The sequence below is a fragment of the Durio zibethinus genome, chromosome 23 (assembly GCF_047325235.1).
Source record: "Durio zibethinus cultivar Kanyao isolate XHJ-2024 chromosome 23, ASM4732523v1, whole genome shotgun sequence".
NCBI classification, from domain to species: Eukaryota; Viridiplantae; Streptophyta; class Magnoliopsida; order Malvales; family Malvaceae; genus Durio; species Durio zibethinus.
This window is the reverse complement of record NC_143184.1, coordinates 3338528-3356774: the sequence shown is the minus strand read 5'-3', so window position 1 is coordinate 3356774 and position 18247 is coordinate 3338528. Positions and strand designations below refer to the sequence as shown.

The following is an 18247-nucleotide window of genomic DNA, read 5'->3' as shown; positions in this document are numbered from 1 at the left end:
ATATTATTGAATGATAAATTAAATAATAAAAGAATTATTATCACACTTTTACTTTAGAAATAATCTTGACTAAATTATTATACAAGATATGAAAAATATTAGAAAATATGTAAAAAAAGAAAAAATTGAAAAAAATTATTTTGCATAAGAATGAAATTGTAATAACAATAAAATATATCTGAAAAATTTTTATAAAAAATAATAGAATATACCTTATAAAAAGTTACTGAAAAAATAAAAAATTTGATGTATAACATATTATATTTGTAATTTTAAATTTGTAAAAATTTTTTTTCGTTACAATCACGATTAAATAGATAATTTTTAAAATTTAAAATAGCTATAATAAGTGATAAAGATAATATTAAATTGTTTGCATTTATTTGAAATATAAACTTGATAATTATAATTCAAATGAATATAATTATTTTGATAATTTTATTATTTAAAGATTTAAAATGAAAATTTTAAAAATTTTCAAAATCCGACATAAAATTACTTGAATTTTTAATGTCTTATGTAAAATTTTTAAAAAGATGAATTTTTAAATCAAGATAAAAAAAGATTGTTGAAATATTTGAATAAATTTAATCTTTATAATTTTTAAACATGTTTGAAAAATTTTGATAATTAAATAATTTTTTAAATAAGATTATGAACTAAAATTCTTTATTAAAAATAAAATTCATATTTTAAAATTTTTAATTTTAGAATATATATCTCTAAATTGATTTGATTTTCAATTATAATTTGAATAATTTTAAAATTTAAATAAATTTAAAATTATCTAATTTGTAATTAAAAAAAATTATTTTATGTGTTATTTAAGAGAATTATTTATATAAACATCTATGTGATAAATTTATTTTTATATATATATATATATATATATATATATATATATATATATTAGATTACATAATATTGCTTTAGGGAAAAACACAATTGGGATATGGTTGACAATGTGAAAACTCAAAAATTTTGACTAAGATGAAGCTAAAGGTTTACGTTTGAACTTTGAATGGTAGTAAATACTATTTTACACGACAAAACTTGGTGTTCAAGGAATCTCTCTCACGAAAGCGCATATAAATATGTTTTTAAACAACTCAAAAGTAAAGAGAGGCCAGCCAGCCACGAAGTTGGAATAAGTGTTTCATTTCAACTTCTTTTTGAACTTTTGGTAAGTAAATGCTTCTCAATGACTCTTTTCATCATTTGTGTTTTCATTTTTTCTCTTTTTCTTCTTATCTGTGGTGAGTTAGGAGGGTATCTGGGATTTGGGTTAGGCTCAAATAATGGCTTTGTCGATGGTATGTTCTTCACTCGGTATAACAATGATGATGAAGTTTTGTATTGAAAACTTCAGCTTTTGCAAATTATTATTATTCTTAGATGGGTGCCAGGGAGGCGTTGTTGCAGAGAAATTTTCCTGTCAAAAACAGGGGAAACCGTCTTAATGTCTCTTTTAATAGTCTTTTCATCTTATGATATGAATCACGACTATCCTGCCTTTGCTTTTCTTTTAAGGTGTGTGCTTCACTAAGTTAGAAACCGCCTTTTCTCTTTCATTCCCATCTTCTCTGGGATCTTTGTTGTCTATTTTTTGCTGATGGAAAACTTAATAGAGGTAGTAAATTTTTTACGTCGTCGAGAAAGTTTATTGTGAATTAATTTCTTACACCAGTAATTCCAAGATGGCTGTTTTTCTGGGATTAAAACAATGACCTTGATAGAGAATTTTAGCCATGGGTTAACCTTTTGTGTCTGCCTTATTTTCCAGGACGTTGTAAAATTTTGAATTCTTTCATCTGCTTTGACTTTTTTCTCTGTTACGCATTTCAAACTTTGGCCTTGGTGTTTCTGTGACGAACATAAATCTGTGGAACTCAAAAACTGAGGTTGTTGAGTTGTTAAGTCAAAAAGCTTTCAATATCAATGACCACAGTTTCAGTATTTTTTTTTTGGTAGAACAAGTCTTTTAGCTACTCATAGAACTAGAAATCCTTTGAATCCTCAAATGTGTGTACCTTAGATTAATCAGTTTCCTTCTGTCAAGAGTTTCAGATCCTTAGCTAGTATTTTCGTAGCAACCGTTCATTTGTTGTGCTTATTCTGACTTTGATCAATTAATTCAATTGTTTCAATAGGCGCAACATAATAAATCCTATAGATTCTGAGGTTTTTGAGTATTAAGCTAATAGCTTGGGAGCCGCACAATGGCCTCTGAGAATGGCTTGAAGGGTCATACTGACTTGCATGAGGCCAGCACATCAAAAAGCCAGGAAGAGCCAGAGAAAGTCTCAGACGTAAAAGGAGAAAATCAAGATTCAGAAAGCAGCAAAGGAGATGAGAAAACTAAAACGGTTCCGTTTTACAAGCTGTTTGCTTTTGCTGATTCAAAGGATATCTGGTTAATGGTCATCGGCACAATTGGTGCAATTGGAAACGGTTTATGTATGCCCCTTATGACGATCCTGTTTGGGGATCTCATTGACGCTTTTGGACAAAACCAGAGTAATGACAGAGTGGTTAATGTGGTCTCCAAGGTACCATACTTTGTAGCATGAACTTAACTTATAAGATCATGTATCAATTCAAGTTTTTTTTTTAAAGTTTGTTTATTATTTTGTTGAATTTCTGAAATAAAGACATCATTAATCTTAGGTTGCTTTGAGATTTGTCTACCTGGCGGTGGGGGCAGCGGTGGCGGCGTTTCTCCGTAAGTAAATCTCTCGTTTAAACCCTATGCCTGATGTTTTATCACGTACTAAAGTATTTAATGTGGCACGCACTCAGAGATTGAGAAGCTTGGGTTTTTTTTTTTTTTTTTTTTTTAATTTTCAGAGGTGACCTGCTGGATGGTCACAGGTGAGAGACAGGCTGAACGAATAAGGGGCTTGTACTTGAAAACCATATTGAGGCAAGATATTGCTTTCTTTGATGTGGAAACAAACACAGGAGAGGTTATTGGAAGAATGTCTGGGGACACAGTTCTCATACAGGACGCCATGGGCGAGAAGGTATTTATCTTTACTCTGTGACGATTAGAAATCTACGTTTTGCAGGCTGGGAAGTTCTTACAGCTGGTTTGAAATCCCATGAAAATCATCCTATACATGTAATCGTGGAAACATTTTCCTATATTTTGCAGGTTGGGAAGTTCATACAGCTGGTATCCACATTCTTTGGAGGTTTCGTTATAGCGTTTATCAGAGGATGGCTACTTACCCTTGTCATGTTGTCCTCTATCCCTCTCCTTGTGATATCTGGTGGAGTCATGGCCCTTCTAATATCCAAGATGGCAACTCGAGGACAAAGTGCTTATGCTAAAGCCGCCACAGTAGTTGAACAGACGATTGGTTCCATCAGAACTGTATGTTCTATATAAAAAATCGTTGCAAATCTTTTCTGTTTTTCAGTGAAAATATATGACCAATTATTCGATCTGATTCCAGGTTGCATCATTTACTGGTGAGAAGCAAGCCATAAGCAATTACAACAAGTTTCTTGTTACTGCTTATAAATCAGGCGTTCATGAGGGCACTGCTGCTGGACTAGGTCTTGGCATGGTTATGCTAATTATATTCTGCAGTTATGCTTTGGCTGTATGGTTTGGTGGGAGGATGATCTTGGAGAGAGGGTATAGTGGTGGTCAAGTAATTAATGTGATCATCGCTGTATTGACCGGTTCCATGTGAGTTAAAATTTGAATTTTGTTCATCTTCTACTTATTATGCATGCTTCATAGGCTAAATTTCTTGTACTTATGGATGTTTCAGGTCCCTGGGGCAGGCATCTCCCTGCATGAGTGCATTTGCCGCTGGTCAAGCTGCAGCCTTCAAGATGTTTGAGACCATCAAAAGGAAGCCGGAGATTGACTCCTATGACATGAGGGGGAAAGTATTGGAGGACATTCGTGGGGATGTAGAACTGAGGGATGTTTATTTCAGTTACCCTGCCAGACCAGAGGAGCAAATTTTCAGTGGATTTTCTCTTTCTATTCCAAGTGGCACAACAGCTGCTTTGGTTGGACAAAGTGGAAGTGGGAAATCAACTGTGATCAGTCTGATAGAGAGATTTTATGATCCGCAAGCCGGTGAAGTTCTTATTGATGGCATTAATCTCAAGGAGTTCCAGCTTAGATGGATCAGGGGAAAGATTGGTCTTGTTAGCCAGGAACCTGTGTTGTTTACATCAAGCATTAGGGATAATATTGCGTACGGAAAGGAAGGTGCAACCACAGAAGAAATAAGAGCTGCAGCTGAACTTGCAAATGCTGCTAAGTTCATAGATAAACTGCCTCAGGTTTTAATTTCTTGTCCACATGACATGATTATTTCTTATTCTATATCTCAACTTCTATAATTATATATGAATTACAATTTACTTTCGAAAATTTTGAACTCCATATATAGGGACTAGATACCATGGTTGGAGAGCATGGAACTCAGCTTTCTGGTGGACAAAAGCAGAGAGTGGCAATCGCAAGAGCAATTCTGAAGGATCCACGGATTTTACTTTTAGACGAAGCTACAAGTGCACTAGATGCAGAATCTGAAAGAGTAGTGCAAGAGGCGTTGGACAGGATAATGGGCAATAGGACAACTGTCATTGTTGCTCATCGTTTGAGTACCGTGAGAAATGCAGACATGATTGCTGTAATTCATCGAGGAAAAATGGTTGAAAAAGGTTGGTTAAAAGCATATCTTTATTGAACTACTCCACAACAAAATGCATACTCAATGTTGATAACATTTTTGCGAATTGAGCAGGGTCACATTCAGAACTACTCAAGGATCCCGAGGGAGCTTACTCTCAGCTTATTCGATTACAAGAAGTAAATAAAGAGTCGGAACAGGTAGCGGATGTATCAGACATTACTCCAGAATCGTTTAGACAGTCAAGCCTAAGAAGGTCATTGAAGCGATCAAACAGTAGGGGATCATCTATGGGAAATAGCAGCCGCCATTCTTTCTCTGTATCTTTTGGTTTACCTACTGGAATGAATGTCACTGAACCTGCAATGGTAGATACAGAAGACCCCGCTAAACGACCATCAGAAAAGGCTCCAGATGTTCCCATCCGCCGGCTTGCTTACCTCAACAAGCCAGAGATTCCCGTGATCCTACTAGGAACCATAGCCGCAGCTATCAATGGTGTGATACTACCAATTTTTGGTATCCTAATTTCCAATGTAATCCAATCATTCTTTAAACCACCTGATGAACTGAAAAAGGATTCAAGATTCTGGGCACTGATATTTATGGCCCTTGGCCTGGCATCATTTTTGGCATCTCCAGCACGGACATACTTCTTTTCTATCGCTGGATGCAAATTAATCCAACGAGTCAGATCAATGTGTTTTGAGAAAGTGGTCCGCATGGAAGTTGGTTGGTTTGATGAACCAGAGAATTCAAGTGGTTCAATTGGTGCAAGGCTCTCAGCAGATGCAGCCACAATACGTGCCCTGGTTGGAGATGCACTAGCTCAGATGGTCTCAAACATTGCATCAGCAGTTGCTGGTTTGGTCATTGCTTTTGTTGCAAGTTGGCAGTTGGCATTTATTATCCTAGCAATAATTCCTCTCATAGGGATCAACGGATATGTTCAAGTAAAATTCATGAAGGGATTTAGTGCAGATGCAAAGGTATGCTCAAAACCAAGGACTTTGACATCTAAAAATTGCTAATTGAATTTACATATATTACTTACGTAATTTGAGTTAAAAAAAAATAAAAGCAATATGTTTTGAAGCGTATTATTGATTTAGATGTAAATATAATGATTGCAGATGATGTATGAGGAGGCAAGCCAAGTTGCTAATGACGCAGTTGGGAGTATAAGAACAGTTGCTTCCTTTTGTGCAGAGGAAAAGGTGATGCAGCTCTATAAAAAGAAATGTGAGGGTCCAATGAAAACAGGGATAAGGCAGGGGTTGATCAGTGGATCAGGATTTGGACTTTCATTCTTCTTTCTGTTTTCTGTTTATGCAACCAGTTTCTATGCAGGAGCTCAACTTGTTGAGCACGGCCAAACGACATTCCCAGATGTTTTTCAAGTGAGTATAATTTCCAGCTATATAAAGCTTCTCTTGAAACCTTTTTAAGACCTCCGATTTACTATGTATGACCCTATGACACTGAGACTGAAATCTTCTTCGCAGGTTTTCTTTGCTTTGACCATGGCAACTGTTGGAATTTCTCAATCAAGCTCCTTTGCTCCTGATTCCAGCAAAGCCAAGAGTGCTGCCGCTTCCATATTTGCAATTATTGATCGTGAGTCTAAGATAGACCCAAGCGATGAGTCTGGGATGACGCTAGAAAATGTGAAGGGAGATATCGAGCTTCGTCATATCAGTTTTAAGTATCCATTAAGGCCAGATATTCAAATTTTACGAGACTTGAGTTTGTCTATTCATGTTGGCAAGGTAATGATCCTATTGCCGTTTAAACTCTAGTTTCTCGTCAAATACTCGTATTTCATTTTATCAACATATTTGTTGAGACTAAGATCATATAATAATGTCAATCTTTCTTTCAGACTGTTGCTTTGGTTGGAGAAAGTGGGAGTGGGAAATCTACAGTAATCTCATTATTGCAGAGATTTTATGATCCTGATTCAGGACGTATTACTCTTGATGGAGTTGAAATCCAAAAGCTCCAATTAAAGTGGCTGAGGCAACAGATGGGTCTTGTAAGCCAAGAGCCTGTTTTATTTAATGATACAATCCGTGCTAACATTGCATACGGAAAGGGAGGAAATGCAACTGAGGCAGAAATTTTAGCTGCTTCAGAGTTGGCCAATGCTCACAAGTTCATTAGTTCATTACAACAGGTTAGACATCATAAACTAAACTGTCTCCTAGTTGGCTCAATAATGCAACTTTTACAAAAATCATTAAATAAAAAAACATAATTTGAAAATATGCTTGATTGGTTACTAATATTTTTTTCTTTTCCTTCAAATAATTTGTAATCCAGGGCTACGATACTGTAGTAGGAGAGCGAGGAGTTCAGCTGTCAGGAGGGCAGAAGCAACGCGTAGCCATTGCGCGAGCCATTGTTAAAAGTCCAAAGATACTGCTATTAGATGAGGCAACGAGTGCATTGGATGCTGAATCAGAGAGAGTGGTTCAGGATGCACTAGATAGAGTCATGGTGAACCGCACAACAGTTGTGGTTGCACATAGGCTATCCACAATCAAGAATGCAGATGTAATCGCCGTGGTTAAAAATGGCGTTATCGTAGAGAAGGGAAAGCATGACAGTTTGATAAACATCAAAGATGGTTTCTATGCTTCCTTAGTTGCACTTCACACTAGTGCCTCCACTGCATAAACTACATAATTAATTATAGTTTTTTTTTTTTTTGGAATTTGATGTAATCATACATTTCGGTAAAGGTTCACTTCTCTTGTTCTTTTCTCTGCTCTAATCATCGGAAAAACTAATTTGTTTTTTCAATTTATATAAAAAATGGGCCTAGTCCTTTGGATTGGTCCAATTGAGCCCAGAGTGATCTGGACCTTGGCAATCCGTCTTCAAATCCACCACCGTCTAATTTATATCTACCTGGCAAACAGAGAGGAAATCAAATTGCCGCGAGGCAAAAGGCCAATCGAGCTGGCAAAATCGTAACCGTTAGTTTTCAGCTGATGTCATCGCACCGCTAATTTTAAACAGAAACGCATGTCAAAGGCTCCTTAAAACGTGGCAAACAATTTCTTCACGTGCGTGCCACTGCTAAACATAACAATCCTTCCACGTCAGCTTTGGCTTTTAACCAACCAGTAATAAACAGCCACGCGTACTAATTCGTTCCTACCAGGAATCCGATACCGTTGTGAAAACGGGCATTTTGTATTCACTTCTTCATTCCTTCTTATTTCTCTACAGGAATCTATAGCATTGGATTCATAGGCCATGGAGACCTCTGGCATTCTTTACAGGACGGTTTTAAGGTTACCGACGACCAGGGTTGATTTTGGCTGTCTGTTTTCCAGGGAGTTGAATCTTGGTGTTGGCGATTCCAGGGTTTCAGTTAGGCGTAGGAATTCTTACGGGAGATTGAGTTGTCAGTTTGCTGATTCAGGGCATATCCGGTATTATGTATCGCCAAGGGTTGGTGTCGGTGGTGGTGGCGATAAGAAAGAGAAGGAAAAGAGGCGTGAGATTAAAAGAGTTAAGAAGAAGTTGAAGTTTATTAAGAGATTGTCCAAGGACTTGTCCATGCTTCCTAATATGGTTGATGGAAAGGATATTGGGATTGGATTGATCGGTGAAGTTAAGATGACGATGGTTTCTGTAAGAAATTAATTTTGCCGTTTTTTTTTTACTTTTTTTTATTGGTTTGATGATTGATCTGGTTCATGGTATTTGCCTGAGGAAATAGTTCATAGTTGCCTTTTTGTTTATGGTGCAGATAAACTATGATCCTTTCTTTGTGACAGAATTAGGTGATATTTCTTTTTGGAATTAGGATGTTTGTATTATATGGATTGGAAACTTATATGTTCTTTTGTTACTGCAGGAAGCAAGCGACATTTTACTGGCACTACTGAAGCAGTTGAGATCAGAAAATAAAGAGTTGAAGAGAGAATTGAAAGAGGACCGAGCTCAGCTCAAAGCCACTTTGGAGAAATCAGAATCATCATCTTCCTCTGAGTCAAGTGATAGCGAATGTGGGGAGGTAGTTGACACGAAAACCCTGAGAAGCAATGTTTTGAAACCATCTCAATATATAGAAACACCAAGTGAGGATGATATGAGACAACCAGAAGATGTCGAAGCAGCAATGGTGACAGAGGAAGCAACATTAGTTAACTCTCTTATTGAACTAGAAAACTCAGATTCGATCCCCCAAATACGGATACGGGTACCTTGCTCTGGTTTTGGTAGTGAATATTGCTGTACAAATGGCTTCAAGAATGATCACAACAACAGACTTGTGGAAGGTGCATCCACCAAGAAGATTGAAATTTGCATGGGTGGCAAGTGCAAGAAGCTAGGAGCTGCTGCTTTGTTAGAGGAGTTTGAGAGGAAGGTTGGTGCAGAGGGCACTGTTGTTGCGTGCAAGTGCATGGGGAAGTGCAAAACCGCTCCAAATATTAGGGTCTTGAACTCTCCAAGTGGAAGAGAAGCAAAAAGCGATGAAGACTCTGTTGGACTTGGGATTAAGCCCACATTCACCGGCGTTGGGCTGCAAGACGTGGATATGATCGTTGCAAATCTGTATGGCAAGAACGTAGACGATGAATGTCTGATGCTCTCTGCATGAGTCTTTTGTTTTATTTTTTGATTAAATTCGTGGATTTAACAGGGTGTGTGAATATGAGATAAAGTAGATGTGATAATTGCCATGGAAGAAACTACCTGTATTTCTAGGATCCAGCTGTTAACGTAAATGCAAATGATCTTTTTTTTTTAAATCTTTTGGTTCAGCTTGAGAATTTAATTTGTCGGGTGAAATGGGTGCCAGATTTTCAAATTTTGCTTTCTTTCTCCTCTTCTGCTAAGCTCATCAAGTTACTAATACAATATATTAGGCAATGCATTACTGGCAATAAGTCCTTTAACGAATTCACGTAAAATGTCGGGCTGGGGCAAATGAGTACATGATGCCATTGAGCAGCTCAAGGACAAGGCAAATATGGCACAACGAAAATGTTTTGGCGGAAACATATGAAAATTGACTATCCCTAGATAAATGTTAAACAAGCTTGATTTATGAAATTCGTATCAACTAAGGATATACTGTTAAACAAGCTTGCTTTATGAAATTCATATCAAACTAAGGATATACTGGCTACAACAATGTACAAACTCAGACCCTGGAGATATGAATGAAAAATCAAATTCAGCTGAAAGCATATTGATTGCTAAAGAATGCTTGCATCCATAGATTTATTGTCCAACTACAGGGATTGATAGAACAAAGCCCCGAAACGTGTCACACTACATTGGTCAAAGGTTCTTACAAAACCTTTTTGCGGTTCTAAGAAGCACATATAACCATTTCTTGCGCGGTGCTCTTTCCCAATTATTTGGTTCTGTAAAAACTGTGAGAAGCAGCATGCATCAGAAAGCTGGAAAAACACAGATGTTAATCCGCGGAAGGCTTCTCCAATCTTTATGACTTCCTAGTCAAGTGAAAATAGAAGAAAAATTAAGGTACATAATCTTCTAGATTAGAATAAATTTCGTACAAATGTAAAAGCACACAAGAGAACATTTGATTGTTTTGGCATGCGGTCACTAATTTACAACTTGAAACACATGAAATTAACCAATGCAACCATAATTGATCAACGACTATTGCTTAAGATGCTATTGCATCTTACGCAAAGTATATTCCACAGACCAGGTTATGTCCCCATCAACTGTCCCATCCCAGCTCCCCTTGCCCCTCTCCTTTTCACCTCCCGTGAATATGGGTTCCCAGAACTATTAATGCATCAGCACCAGCAGTACATGATTGAGTTTCTAGAAGTGCCATTCATATTTATATATTATCTAATTCCATTCTTCCATTAGTATGATGATATGAACAAAAATTTTGCAGAGAAATGATTCTAAATGATTAGGCAGGTTAAATCGTTTCATAAACAAAACATTTACTTTCATCATGATGCAATTAAATTAGAATCAGAAACATTTCACAAACATATGATCCCATTTTTCCATTAGTATTGTGATATGAACAAAAATTTTGCAGAGAAATGATTCTTAGCTATTAGGTAGGTTAAATTGTTTCATAAACAAGACAAGAAGTTTCATCATGATGCAATTAAATTAGAATCAGAAACATTGCACAAACATATGATCCATAATGCGGCATTGAAGTAATAATCCTTTTTTTTTTTTCCTAGTAATAGACTTAGAGCATAGGATTCTCTTTATACAGTAACACAATGAATTTACACCAAGAAATACTAACTAGGTCTTATGTTTCCAAATTATATGTTTCCCTTAAATATATATAACAATCAGCTTTAGCTAACAGGTAAAGCTTCTTAAAAGCAAACACTGCACAAAATAACTCACCAGGCAACAAAGTCAAAAACCTTACCTCTTCATTCTATACAAAGCATTTTGCAAGTTTTCCCATCCTCAACTAACCGATTAATAGCATCCCTAAATTTCTCATAATCCTCCAATGTATTATAAACTTGATGAGAAATTCTTGCATATCCTGTAATAAACCCATCCTTATCCCTTACTCCCTCCTCCCCGTCCTTCAAAGCCTGATAAAAAAGTGGAACTTCGACCTCATAATAATCCCGCAAATGCGACCTCAATCTCACTGCATCCTCCTCGCTATTAAGACACAACCTTGAAGGCAAACCAACCATCAGCATCCCTGCACACATCTTGGGAGGTGACCCTAGATTCGTCCCCCAAGACTCAGCCAACATCTTCCCCATCTTCACCACTTCATCATGGTTCCTCTTCATTATCCAATCAATCCCTCCTTCGAACCGGTTAACAAACTCCAAAACTGCAGGAACCACTAACTGAGAACTATAATCCCTAGTCCCAATCCAGGCGCTTTCGATAGGTAATCCATTTCCAAACTCATGTGAAACAACAGGGTGATGCACATCAGAGGATACATTCGAATTTTTACAATATAAAAATGCTACAGAAGGCGGGCAAAAAAACCATTTATGTAAATTGCTAACATAAAAATCAGCTCCAACTTCTTTAACATCTACTTTCACACTCCCAATAGCGTGAGCAGCGTCTACGAAAACCTGATCTATTCCTTCCGCTCTACAAATCCTAACTAATTCTTTTACCGGAATAAGAACCGATGGCATTGATGTAATATGATCGATAATCGCTAATCTTATCTTTCTACCGTTGGATTTTCCCTTCTCGATTGATTTTTTGAATTCGGAAATTATTTCTTCCTCTGAATTTACCGGGAATGGTAACCTTACCTCGATGGCGGAGCCCCCGGCGCGTGTCACGTACGCTTGGATTGATTTTTTAACGGCTTGGAACGCGCAGTGGAGCATTAAAACAGTGTCATTTTTCTGGAATTTTCCTTCGGCAAAACTACGGCCAATCTGTTGGAGGACGATGGCGGCGGCGGTTGTGGCGTTATCAACGAGGGAGACCTCGTCGACGTGGTCGGCGTTGATGAGGTCCTTTATGATTTTCCGTGACGCTGTTATTCCGTCACGAAGGGTATTAAAGTAAAAAGCATCAGGTTGTCGGAGGAACTGGAGCTGCAACTGGCGTTGAGCCGCAAGAACCGAACCGGGGCAGCTACCGAAACTCCCGTTGTTGATTCGAGCCATACATGGCTGGTGGTGGGAGAACTCGCCCCTGATTTCAGCTTCGGATATGAACTTGGAAGAAATTTTGGGTTTTTTGGAGCTGCAGTGAGTCGACTCACCGTTTCGAGGGTCTTCATGCTCCATGGGCCGAGATAGGGAAAGAAAATTAAAGCGGATTAGGGTTTGTGAAGAAAAAGCGCATGATTTTTTGAGAACTCGACAGATCTAACTCAGTTTTTATATTGAACTTTCATCTGCGATAAAAGGATATCGTACTGTTCGCATACAGGGCAGGAGTTGGACCGGAACTGAAATGTGTCGTTATCGACTTTTCTATACGAAAGATGCAAAAGAAACGGCGGCGTTTAATTTCCTTAGCAATTTATAAACATAGCCGTTAGATTGTGAGAATTTCCTTTGCGGGAATCTAAAATCAGGGGCCAAAATTTAACACGTCGGAAATATAGGCGGCGTCGTTTCAATTTAAAACACGTCATACTGTTTGCTAACAACAGCTGTTGACCAATCAAAAGAAGCGATCGAGCCAGTAGTGCCAAAAAACATTGCCGTAGGTAAAAATGAGTGGGTGGGTGCGTCCATGGCTACCTAGTTTAGTAGACCGAAGAGAACAATGGGATGTGTTTTTGGGGCTCGTCTCGGCCATGTCATAAGAAACAAAGCCACAAACGCAACACCGAGACGAGACGAAGGAAGAGAGAGTCTGATTAAAACGAGTCAAAGATTATTATGATTCCAAGTCTTTGATATTTCAAATAAAAGATTCTCCTTTCTTTCTCAATTCCCCTTATATCAGGTATGAAATTTGTGTATTTTTCTATTACATGGATACAAAAACCCTAGATTTAATTCCTTTTTTTAAAAAAAAAAAAAATTTGGATGCTAGATTGGATTCTGGAAGAAGGAATTGTATTGAAGCTTGATGGAGGTGAAGATAGAGAGCAGCTAATTGATCAAGTCCCCTTTTTTTTTTTTTTATTTTGCAAGGTGAATTCTGGTGAAGTTATGGGTCTTGAATATTGATAGAATTCGTGGATTTGCTGTGGATATCTTGAATTGGGTTTCCTTCAAAATCCAATCTTGTTCGTTGTTTGTTTGTGGGGTTTTCAGGTTTTTTTGTGGCTTTTTTTGGGTGAAAGTTGCATTGAAGTACTTTGCAAAAGCTTAAAACTTACACCTTTTAATTCTCTTCCAAGAGCTGGAATTTGGCTGGCATTACTTGTTTTATACCCCCGAGTTTCACTGTTCTTGATATTCAATTAAGGAAGGCTTTCAATAGCAATGGCTACACGGCCACAAGCTTCTCCAGGATACTCTAGGACTATTACTCCTCAGATGGATTCTCCTTCACCAAATCCTGATAAAAGTCCAATTGCTCCTGTTCCTCCCATAATCTCACCTGGAGCACCTAGATTTCCTCTGCCAAATTTACAACAAAATCAGATCGCTTCCCCTTCAATAAAAAATCCTACTATTCTATCACCGGAAAATGGGGTCAAAACTAGGAGCCCTATTTCCCATCTTAGTACTCCCCCTGGCCCTCCTGTATTTACATCACCAGTCCGGCCTGCTGCTGTACCTTTCCGAACCTCTCCTGCAATTCCTCAGCCAGTCGCTTTCTCTTCAGGTTCATCTTTGCCCACATCCTCACCTCCCCATTTTTCAAATGGGTCAGTTGAGCTACAACCGCAACTTCACAGTGCTATAGAGGAATCTGTGCCAGATGGAGAGTCACCGTGCGTTTTATTCTCAGCTCATAAGGTATCTTCCATCCTCTGTGAGATGAAATGAAAACCCGTCTATTTTCTAGAATATTGATACCAATGTCTCAAATTTCCTATTCAGATTTTATGATGATGTACATATTATTAAATTTTACAATCTATTTAGCTTTGTAATTATATGCAGTTATGCACTATTTCTATTTATAATTTATTTGTCCTCCTCTTCCGTCCATTTTGTATATTAGGTGTTGAAACACAAGAAACAAGCAAATATACCTAGTTTAGGTTTTGGAGTATTGGTTTCTCCTGGGAGGGAGACTTCACCAGGTCCCCAAGTGATACAACGTGATCCTCATCGATGCCATAATTGTGGAGCTTATTCAAATCTGTATTCCAACATACTAATTGGCTCTGGCCAATGGCAGTGTGTAATCTGCCGGAATCTGAATGGGAGTGAAGGTGAATACATAGCATCAAGCAAGGAAGAGCTCCGTAATTTTCCTGAGCTTTCATCAGTTTTGGTTGATTTCATTGAAACAGGGAATAAGAGACCAAGTTTTGTTCCAGTTACTGATTCTAGAACGTCTGCACCTGTTGTTCTTGTCATTGATGAATGTTTAGATGAGCCACATCTTCAGCATTTACAGAGCTCCCTGCATGCATTTGTTGATTCAGTGCCACCAACAACAAGAATTGGAATCATTTTGTATGGTCGCACAGTATCGGTCTACGACTTTTCGGAGGAATCCATAGCATCTGCTGATGTGATCCCAGGTGGCACTTCACCAACTCAGGAGACCTTGAAAGCATTGATTTATGGAACTGGTATATACTTGTCACCAATGCATGCTTCAAAAGAGGTGGCACACCTGATATTCTCTTCATTGAGGCCATACAAGCTGAATGTTCCAGAAACATCAAGAGATAGGTGCTTGGGTACTGCAGTTGAGGTTGCTCTGGCTATTATTCAAGGACCATCTGCAGATATGTCTCGAGGTGTCGTTAAAAGGCCAGGTGGAAATAGCAGAATCATTGTGTGTGCTGGTGGACCAAATACTTATGGGCCTGGATCTGTCCCTCATTCTTATACTCACCCTAATTATCCTCATAAGGAAAAGACAGCATTGAAATGGATGGAGCATCTTGGTCGTGAGGCTCATCAGCATAACACGGTGGTTGACATTCTTTGTGCTGGAACTTGCCCTGTGAGGGTTCCTGTGCTTCAGCCTCTTGCAAAGGCTTCAGGGGGTGTTTTGGTTCTTCATGATGACTTTGGCGAAGCCTTTGGTGTGAACTTACAAAGGGCATCTGCAAGGGCTGCTGGTTCCCATGGTTTGTTGGAGATACGCTATTCTGATGATATTCTTGTTACTCAGGTTGTGGGTCCTGGTGAAGAGGCACATATAGACACCCATGAAACCTTTAAAAATGATATTTCTCTCTGTATTCAAATGCTGAGTGTTGAAGAAACACAATGCTTCTCAATATCGATGGAGAATAAACATGACATCAAAAGTGATTACATATTTTTCCAGTTTGCTATTCAATACTCAAATGTTTATCAAGCTGATATAACTAGAGTGATTACTATCAGATTGCCAACTGTGGATAGTGTTTCAGCCTATCTTCAAAGTGTTCAAGATGAGGTGGCTGCTGTCCTAATGGCCAAGAGGACTCTCTTGCGAGCAAAAAGTTATTCTGATGCAATTGATATGCGAACAACAATAGATGAAAGAGTTAAAGATATTGCTTTAAAATTTGGGTCTCAAGTGCCAAAGTCAAAGCTTTATCGGTTCCCAAAGGAAATTTCTTTACTACCAGAGCTTCTATTCCATCTTAGAAGGGGCCCACTGTTGGGAAGTATAGTTGGTCATGAGGATGAGAGGTCTGTACTGCGGAATTTGTTTTTGAATGCATCCTTTGATCTTTCACTTCGCATGGTTGCCCCTCGCTGTCTGATGCACCGCGAAGGAGGCACTTTCGAAGAATTGCCAGCTTATGATCTTGCCATGCAGTCTGATGCAGCAGTTGTTCTAGACCATGGTACAGATGTCTTCATTTGGTTGGTATGTAAATTAAACCATCTTTTAGCTTTGGCATGTATAGCTGCTATATTTGCTTTCTCGCTATTGTTGCTTCTATGTTGTTCATCTTTGAGCCATGGAATCTGGCATTCATGTGTGTGCCATATGTTGTCCATTTTTCCTTTGTGACTGAATAGTAGATCCAAGAATGTATGTTGTCTGAAGGCCAGCTTGTTTGTTCCTTTCCTCTGCATGAACACCATCATGCCTGGTTATTATTCAGAATTGTATTTCTAATGTTTATATCGGGCCACAGTAGAAAAGTGGTACTGGCCTCGTGTAGGGGAACTTGGAAAGAACGGTTTGGAATTGAGAAGCTATTCATGCCTTGCAAAATGCAAAAAAGTAAATGCGGTCACAGCTACGACATCCATCTAACATGTTTCCATCATTGTCACTATGTAAATTGAATTCTGTATAGTATACCTCTACATATATATATATATATATATATATATATATTACACCCTATGAGAAGCTGACCCTGGATGTATGCATATTCTATTTTTCTGTTCTACCTGTGTTTGTTTGCATGGTATGTTTATTTTATGAGAGAAACACTGGTGGATTATTTCATTTAGAATTGTATTCAGAAACTGCTTTTTGTTTTTTTTTTTGGGAGTAATGTTGAACATCTTTCTGTCAACTGCTGGCTTCAGGGTGCTGAACTTGCGGCTGATGAAGGAAGAAATGCAGCAGCTTTGGCAGCTTGTAGAACATTGGCAGAAGAGCTCACGGAGTTAAGATTTCCAGCACCTCGGATCCTCGCATTCAAGGTATTTTTCCCTTGATTTGTCCCCACATTCTATTAACAATGCATCTTAGTGTTGTTATTTGTTATCCAACAGACTGAAAAGAACCTAATGATCTGGTTTTATTGCAGGAGGGGAGCTCTCAGGCTCGATATTTTGTTTCTCGGCTGATACCAGCACATAAGGATCCTCCTTATGAGCAGGTAAGAGAAAAAATATAATGGGAAAGCCTCTTAGCTTTTAGTCCTAACAGGTCTATTTATTTCTGTGTATTTTACTGGAAAATAAAGGACCACATCTATTTTGGAAACAGTTAAGTGATATATAACTTTTGCCTGATATTTATGCAGGAGGCAAGATTTCCACAGCTTCAAACCCTGACAACAGAACAGCGAACAAAATTGAAAAGCAGTTTTATTCATTTTGATGATCCCAGCTTCTGTGAATGGATTCGGAGTTTGAAAGTAGTGCCACCAGAACCAATGTAAGAGATGTTTTACGATTTTTGCGGTTAAAATTCCTCCAAAAAGGAGTCCCAGAGAGTTGCATCCAACCATCATTTATTGGAGTCTTTCTACTCTTCTTTTTGTGCTTCTTCTCCCTGTGAAGGGAATGTAATGTAACTCATTCATCTTTCATTTTATTACTACTATTATTTTTTCCCCTTTTTAGCTCTCTGTTTTACAAAATTCCCCACCCGTTTCTGAACTCCAAAGAAACAGTTATAGTTCATGGTAACTCCAAATGTTAACATTGTTCTCATTCTTAGCTGAAAACTGCGGCAAATTAGTTTTGTGATAGTCCAATTCTAGGAAATGAGTTCCTGTAGCTTTTGCTTTGGCTTTGTGTACAATTGAGCCAGCAGATGAAAGATATTCTATTTAGTGCAATCAAGCTTTGTGATTTCTTTTCAAAATTTGGTTTGATTGAAAGCAAACACTGAAATGGTCGACTGGCAAGTAAAATTTTGTGTTGGTGGCCAAATTAATAAGCCAATAATGCAAAGGAAAGCCATAGCTTTCCTTGAAAGGAGTGAAATCTCTCCTTCAACTTTAGCTGCTTTTTTTGGTTCATGGTTGGTTATTAGTTATTTTTTAAAATTTTTTAATTTATTTTATATTAAATATTTATTATTATTATTTTAATATTTATCTATTGTCACTGTTTTTTATTTTTAACAAAAAGGAAGCAAGATGAATATAAATTACTTAATGGCTTTATTTTATGAGATACACAAAGGCTTTTTAATGAAACCAAAAATTGCACACTCCAATGTGAGTGAGTAAAAATGAAAAGAAAAATAATTTGAAAAAGATTATAAGTATTTTGAAAAAAATACCTAATGGGAGTAGTTTTTGAATAAAGTAAAAAATATAAATATTT

At 37.6% G+C, this 18247-nt stretch overlaps 4 protein-coding genes across 9 annotated transcripts; 3 read left to right on the top strand and 1 right to left on the bottom strand.

The window, feature by feature from the left end:
• The first annotated feature begins 1117 nt into the window (after positions 1–1117).
• Positions 1118–7437, top strand: LOC111314025 (ABC transporter B family member 11-like). Of its 3 annotated transcripts, none has more exons than XM_022914991.2 (13): positions 1118–1183; positions 2151–2549; positions 2668–2722; positions 2848–3023; positions 3155–3376; positions 3459–3697; positions 3783–4308; positions 4419–4692; positions 4776–5650; positions 5795–6061; positions 6167–6430; positions 6544–6837; positions 6984–7437. In XM_022914991.2, exons 2-13 carry the CDS (start codon positions 2220–2222, stop codon positions 7338–7340), a joined length of 3879 nt encoding a protein of 1292 aa, XP_022770726.1. In that variant the 5' UTR covers positions 1118–1183; positions 2151–2219; the 3' UTR covers positions 7341–7437. The 3 variants fall into 3 exon arrangements, with proteins under 3 accessions (XP_022770726.1, XP_022770729.1, XP_022770727.1); XM_022914994.2 differs by having other exon boundaries at positions 1118–1313; XM_022914992.2 differs by having other exon boundaries at positions 1118–1530.
• Positions 7438–7775: 338 nt separating this feature from the next.
• DGAT3 (diacylglycerol acyltransferase) lies at positions 7776–9430 on the top strand. Its single transcript, XM_022915002.2, has 3 exons — positions 7776–7792; positions 7899–8306; positions 8533–9430. Exons 2-3 carry the CDS (start codon positions 7926–7928, stop codon positions 9277–9279), a joined length of 1128 nt encoding a protein of 375 aa, XP_022770737.1. The 5' UTR covers positions 7776–7792; positions 7899–7925; the 3' UTR covers positions 9280–9430.
• Positions 9431–9690: 260 nt separating this feature from the next.
• Positions 9691–12590, bottom strand: LOC111314027 (L-cysteine desulfhydrase-like). Of its 2 annotated transcripts, none has more exons than XM_022915001.2 (2): positions 11046–12590; positions 9691–10141 (listed from the first exon to the last, which is right to left on the bottom strand). In XM_022915001.2, the coding sequence occupies exon 1, from the start codon at positions 12428–12430 to the stop codon at positions 11075–11077; it is 1356 nt and encodes a 451-aa protein (XP_022770736.1). In that variant the 5' UTR covers positions 12431–12590; the 3' UTR covers positions 9691–10141; positions 11046–11074. The 2 variants fall into 2 exon arrangements, with proteins under 2 accessions (XP_022770736.1, XP_022770734.1); XM_022914999.2 differs by having other exon boundaries at positions 11071–12590.
• A 336-nt stretch (positions 12591–12926) lies between these two features.
• Positions 12927–17754, top strand: LOC111314026 (protein transport protein SEC23 A-like). Of its 3 annotated transcripts, XM_089752792.1 has the most exons (7): positions 12927–13100; positions 13191–13291; positions 13415–14065; positions 14274–16094; positions 16772–16888; positions 16996–17067; positions 17215–17754. In XM_089752792.1, exons 3-7 carry the CDS (start codon positions 13586–13588, stop codon positions 17350–17352), a joined length of 2628 nt encoding a protein of 875 aa, XP_089608918.1. In that variant the 5' UTR covers positions 12927–13100; positions 13191–13291; positions 13415–13585; the 3' UTR covers positions 17353–17754. The 3 variants fall into 3 exon arrangements, with proteins under 3 accessions (XP_089608918.1, XP_022770733.2, XP_022770732.2); XM_022914998.2 differs by lacking the exon at positions 13191–13291 and having other exon boundaries at positions 13292–14065; XM_022914997.2 differs by having other exon boundaries at positions 13191–14065.
• Positions 17755–18247: the final 493 nt, after the last annotated feature.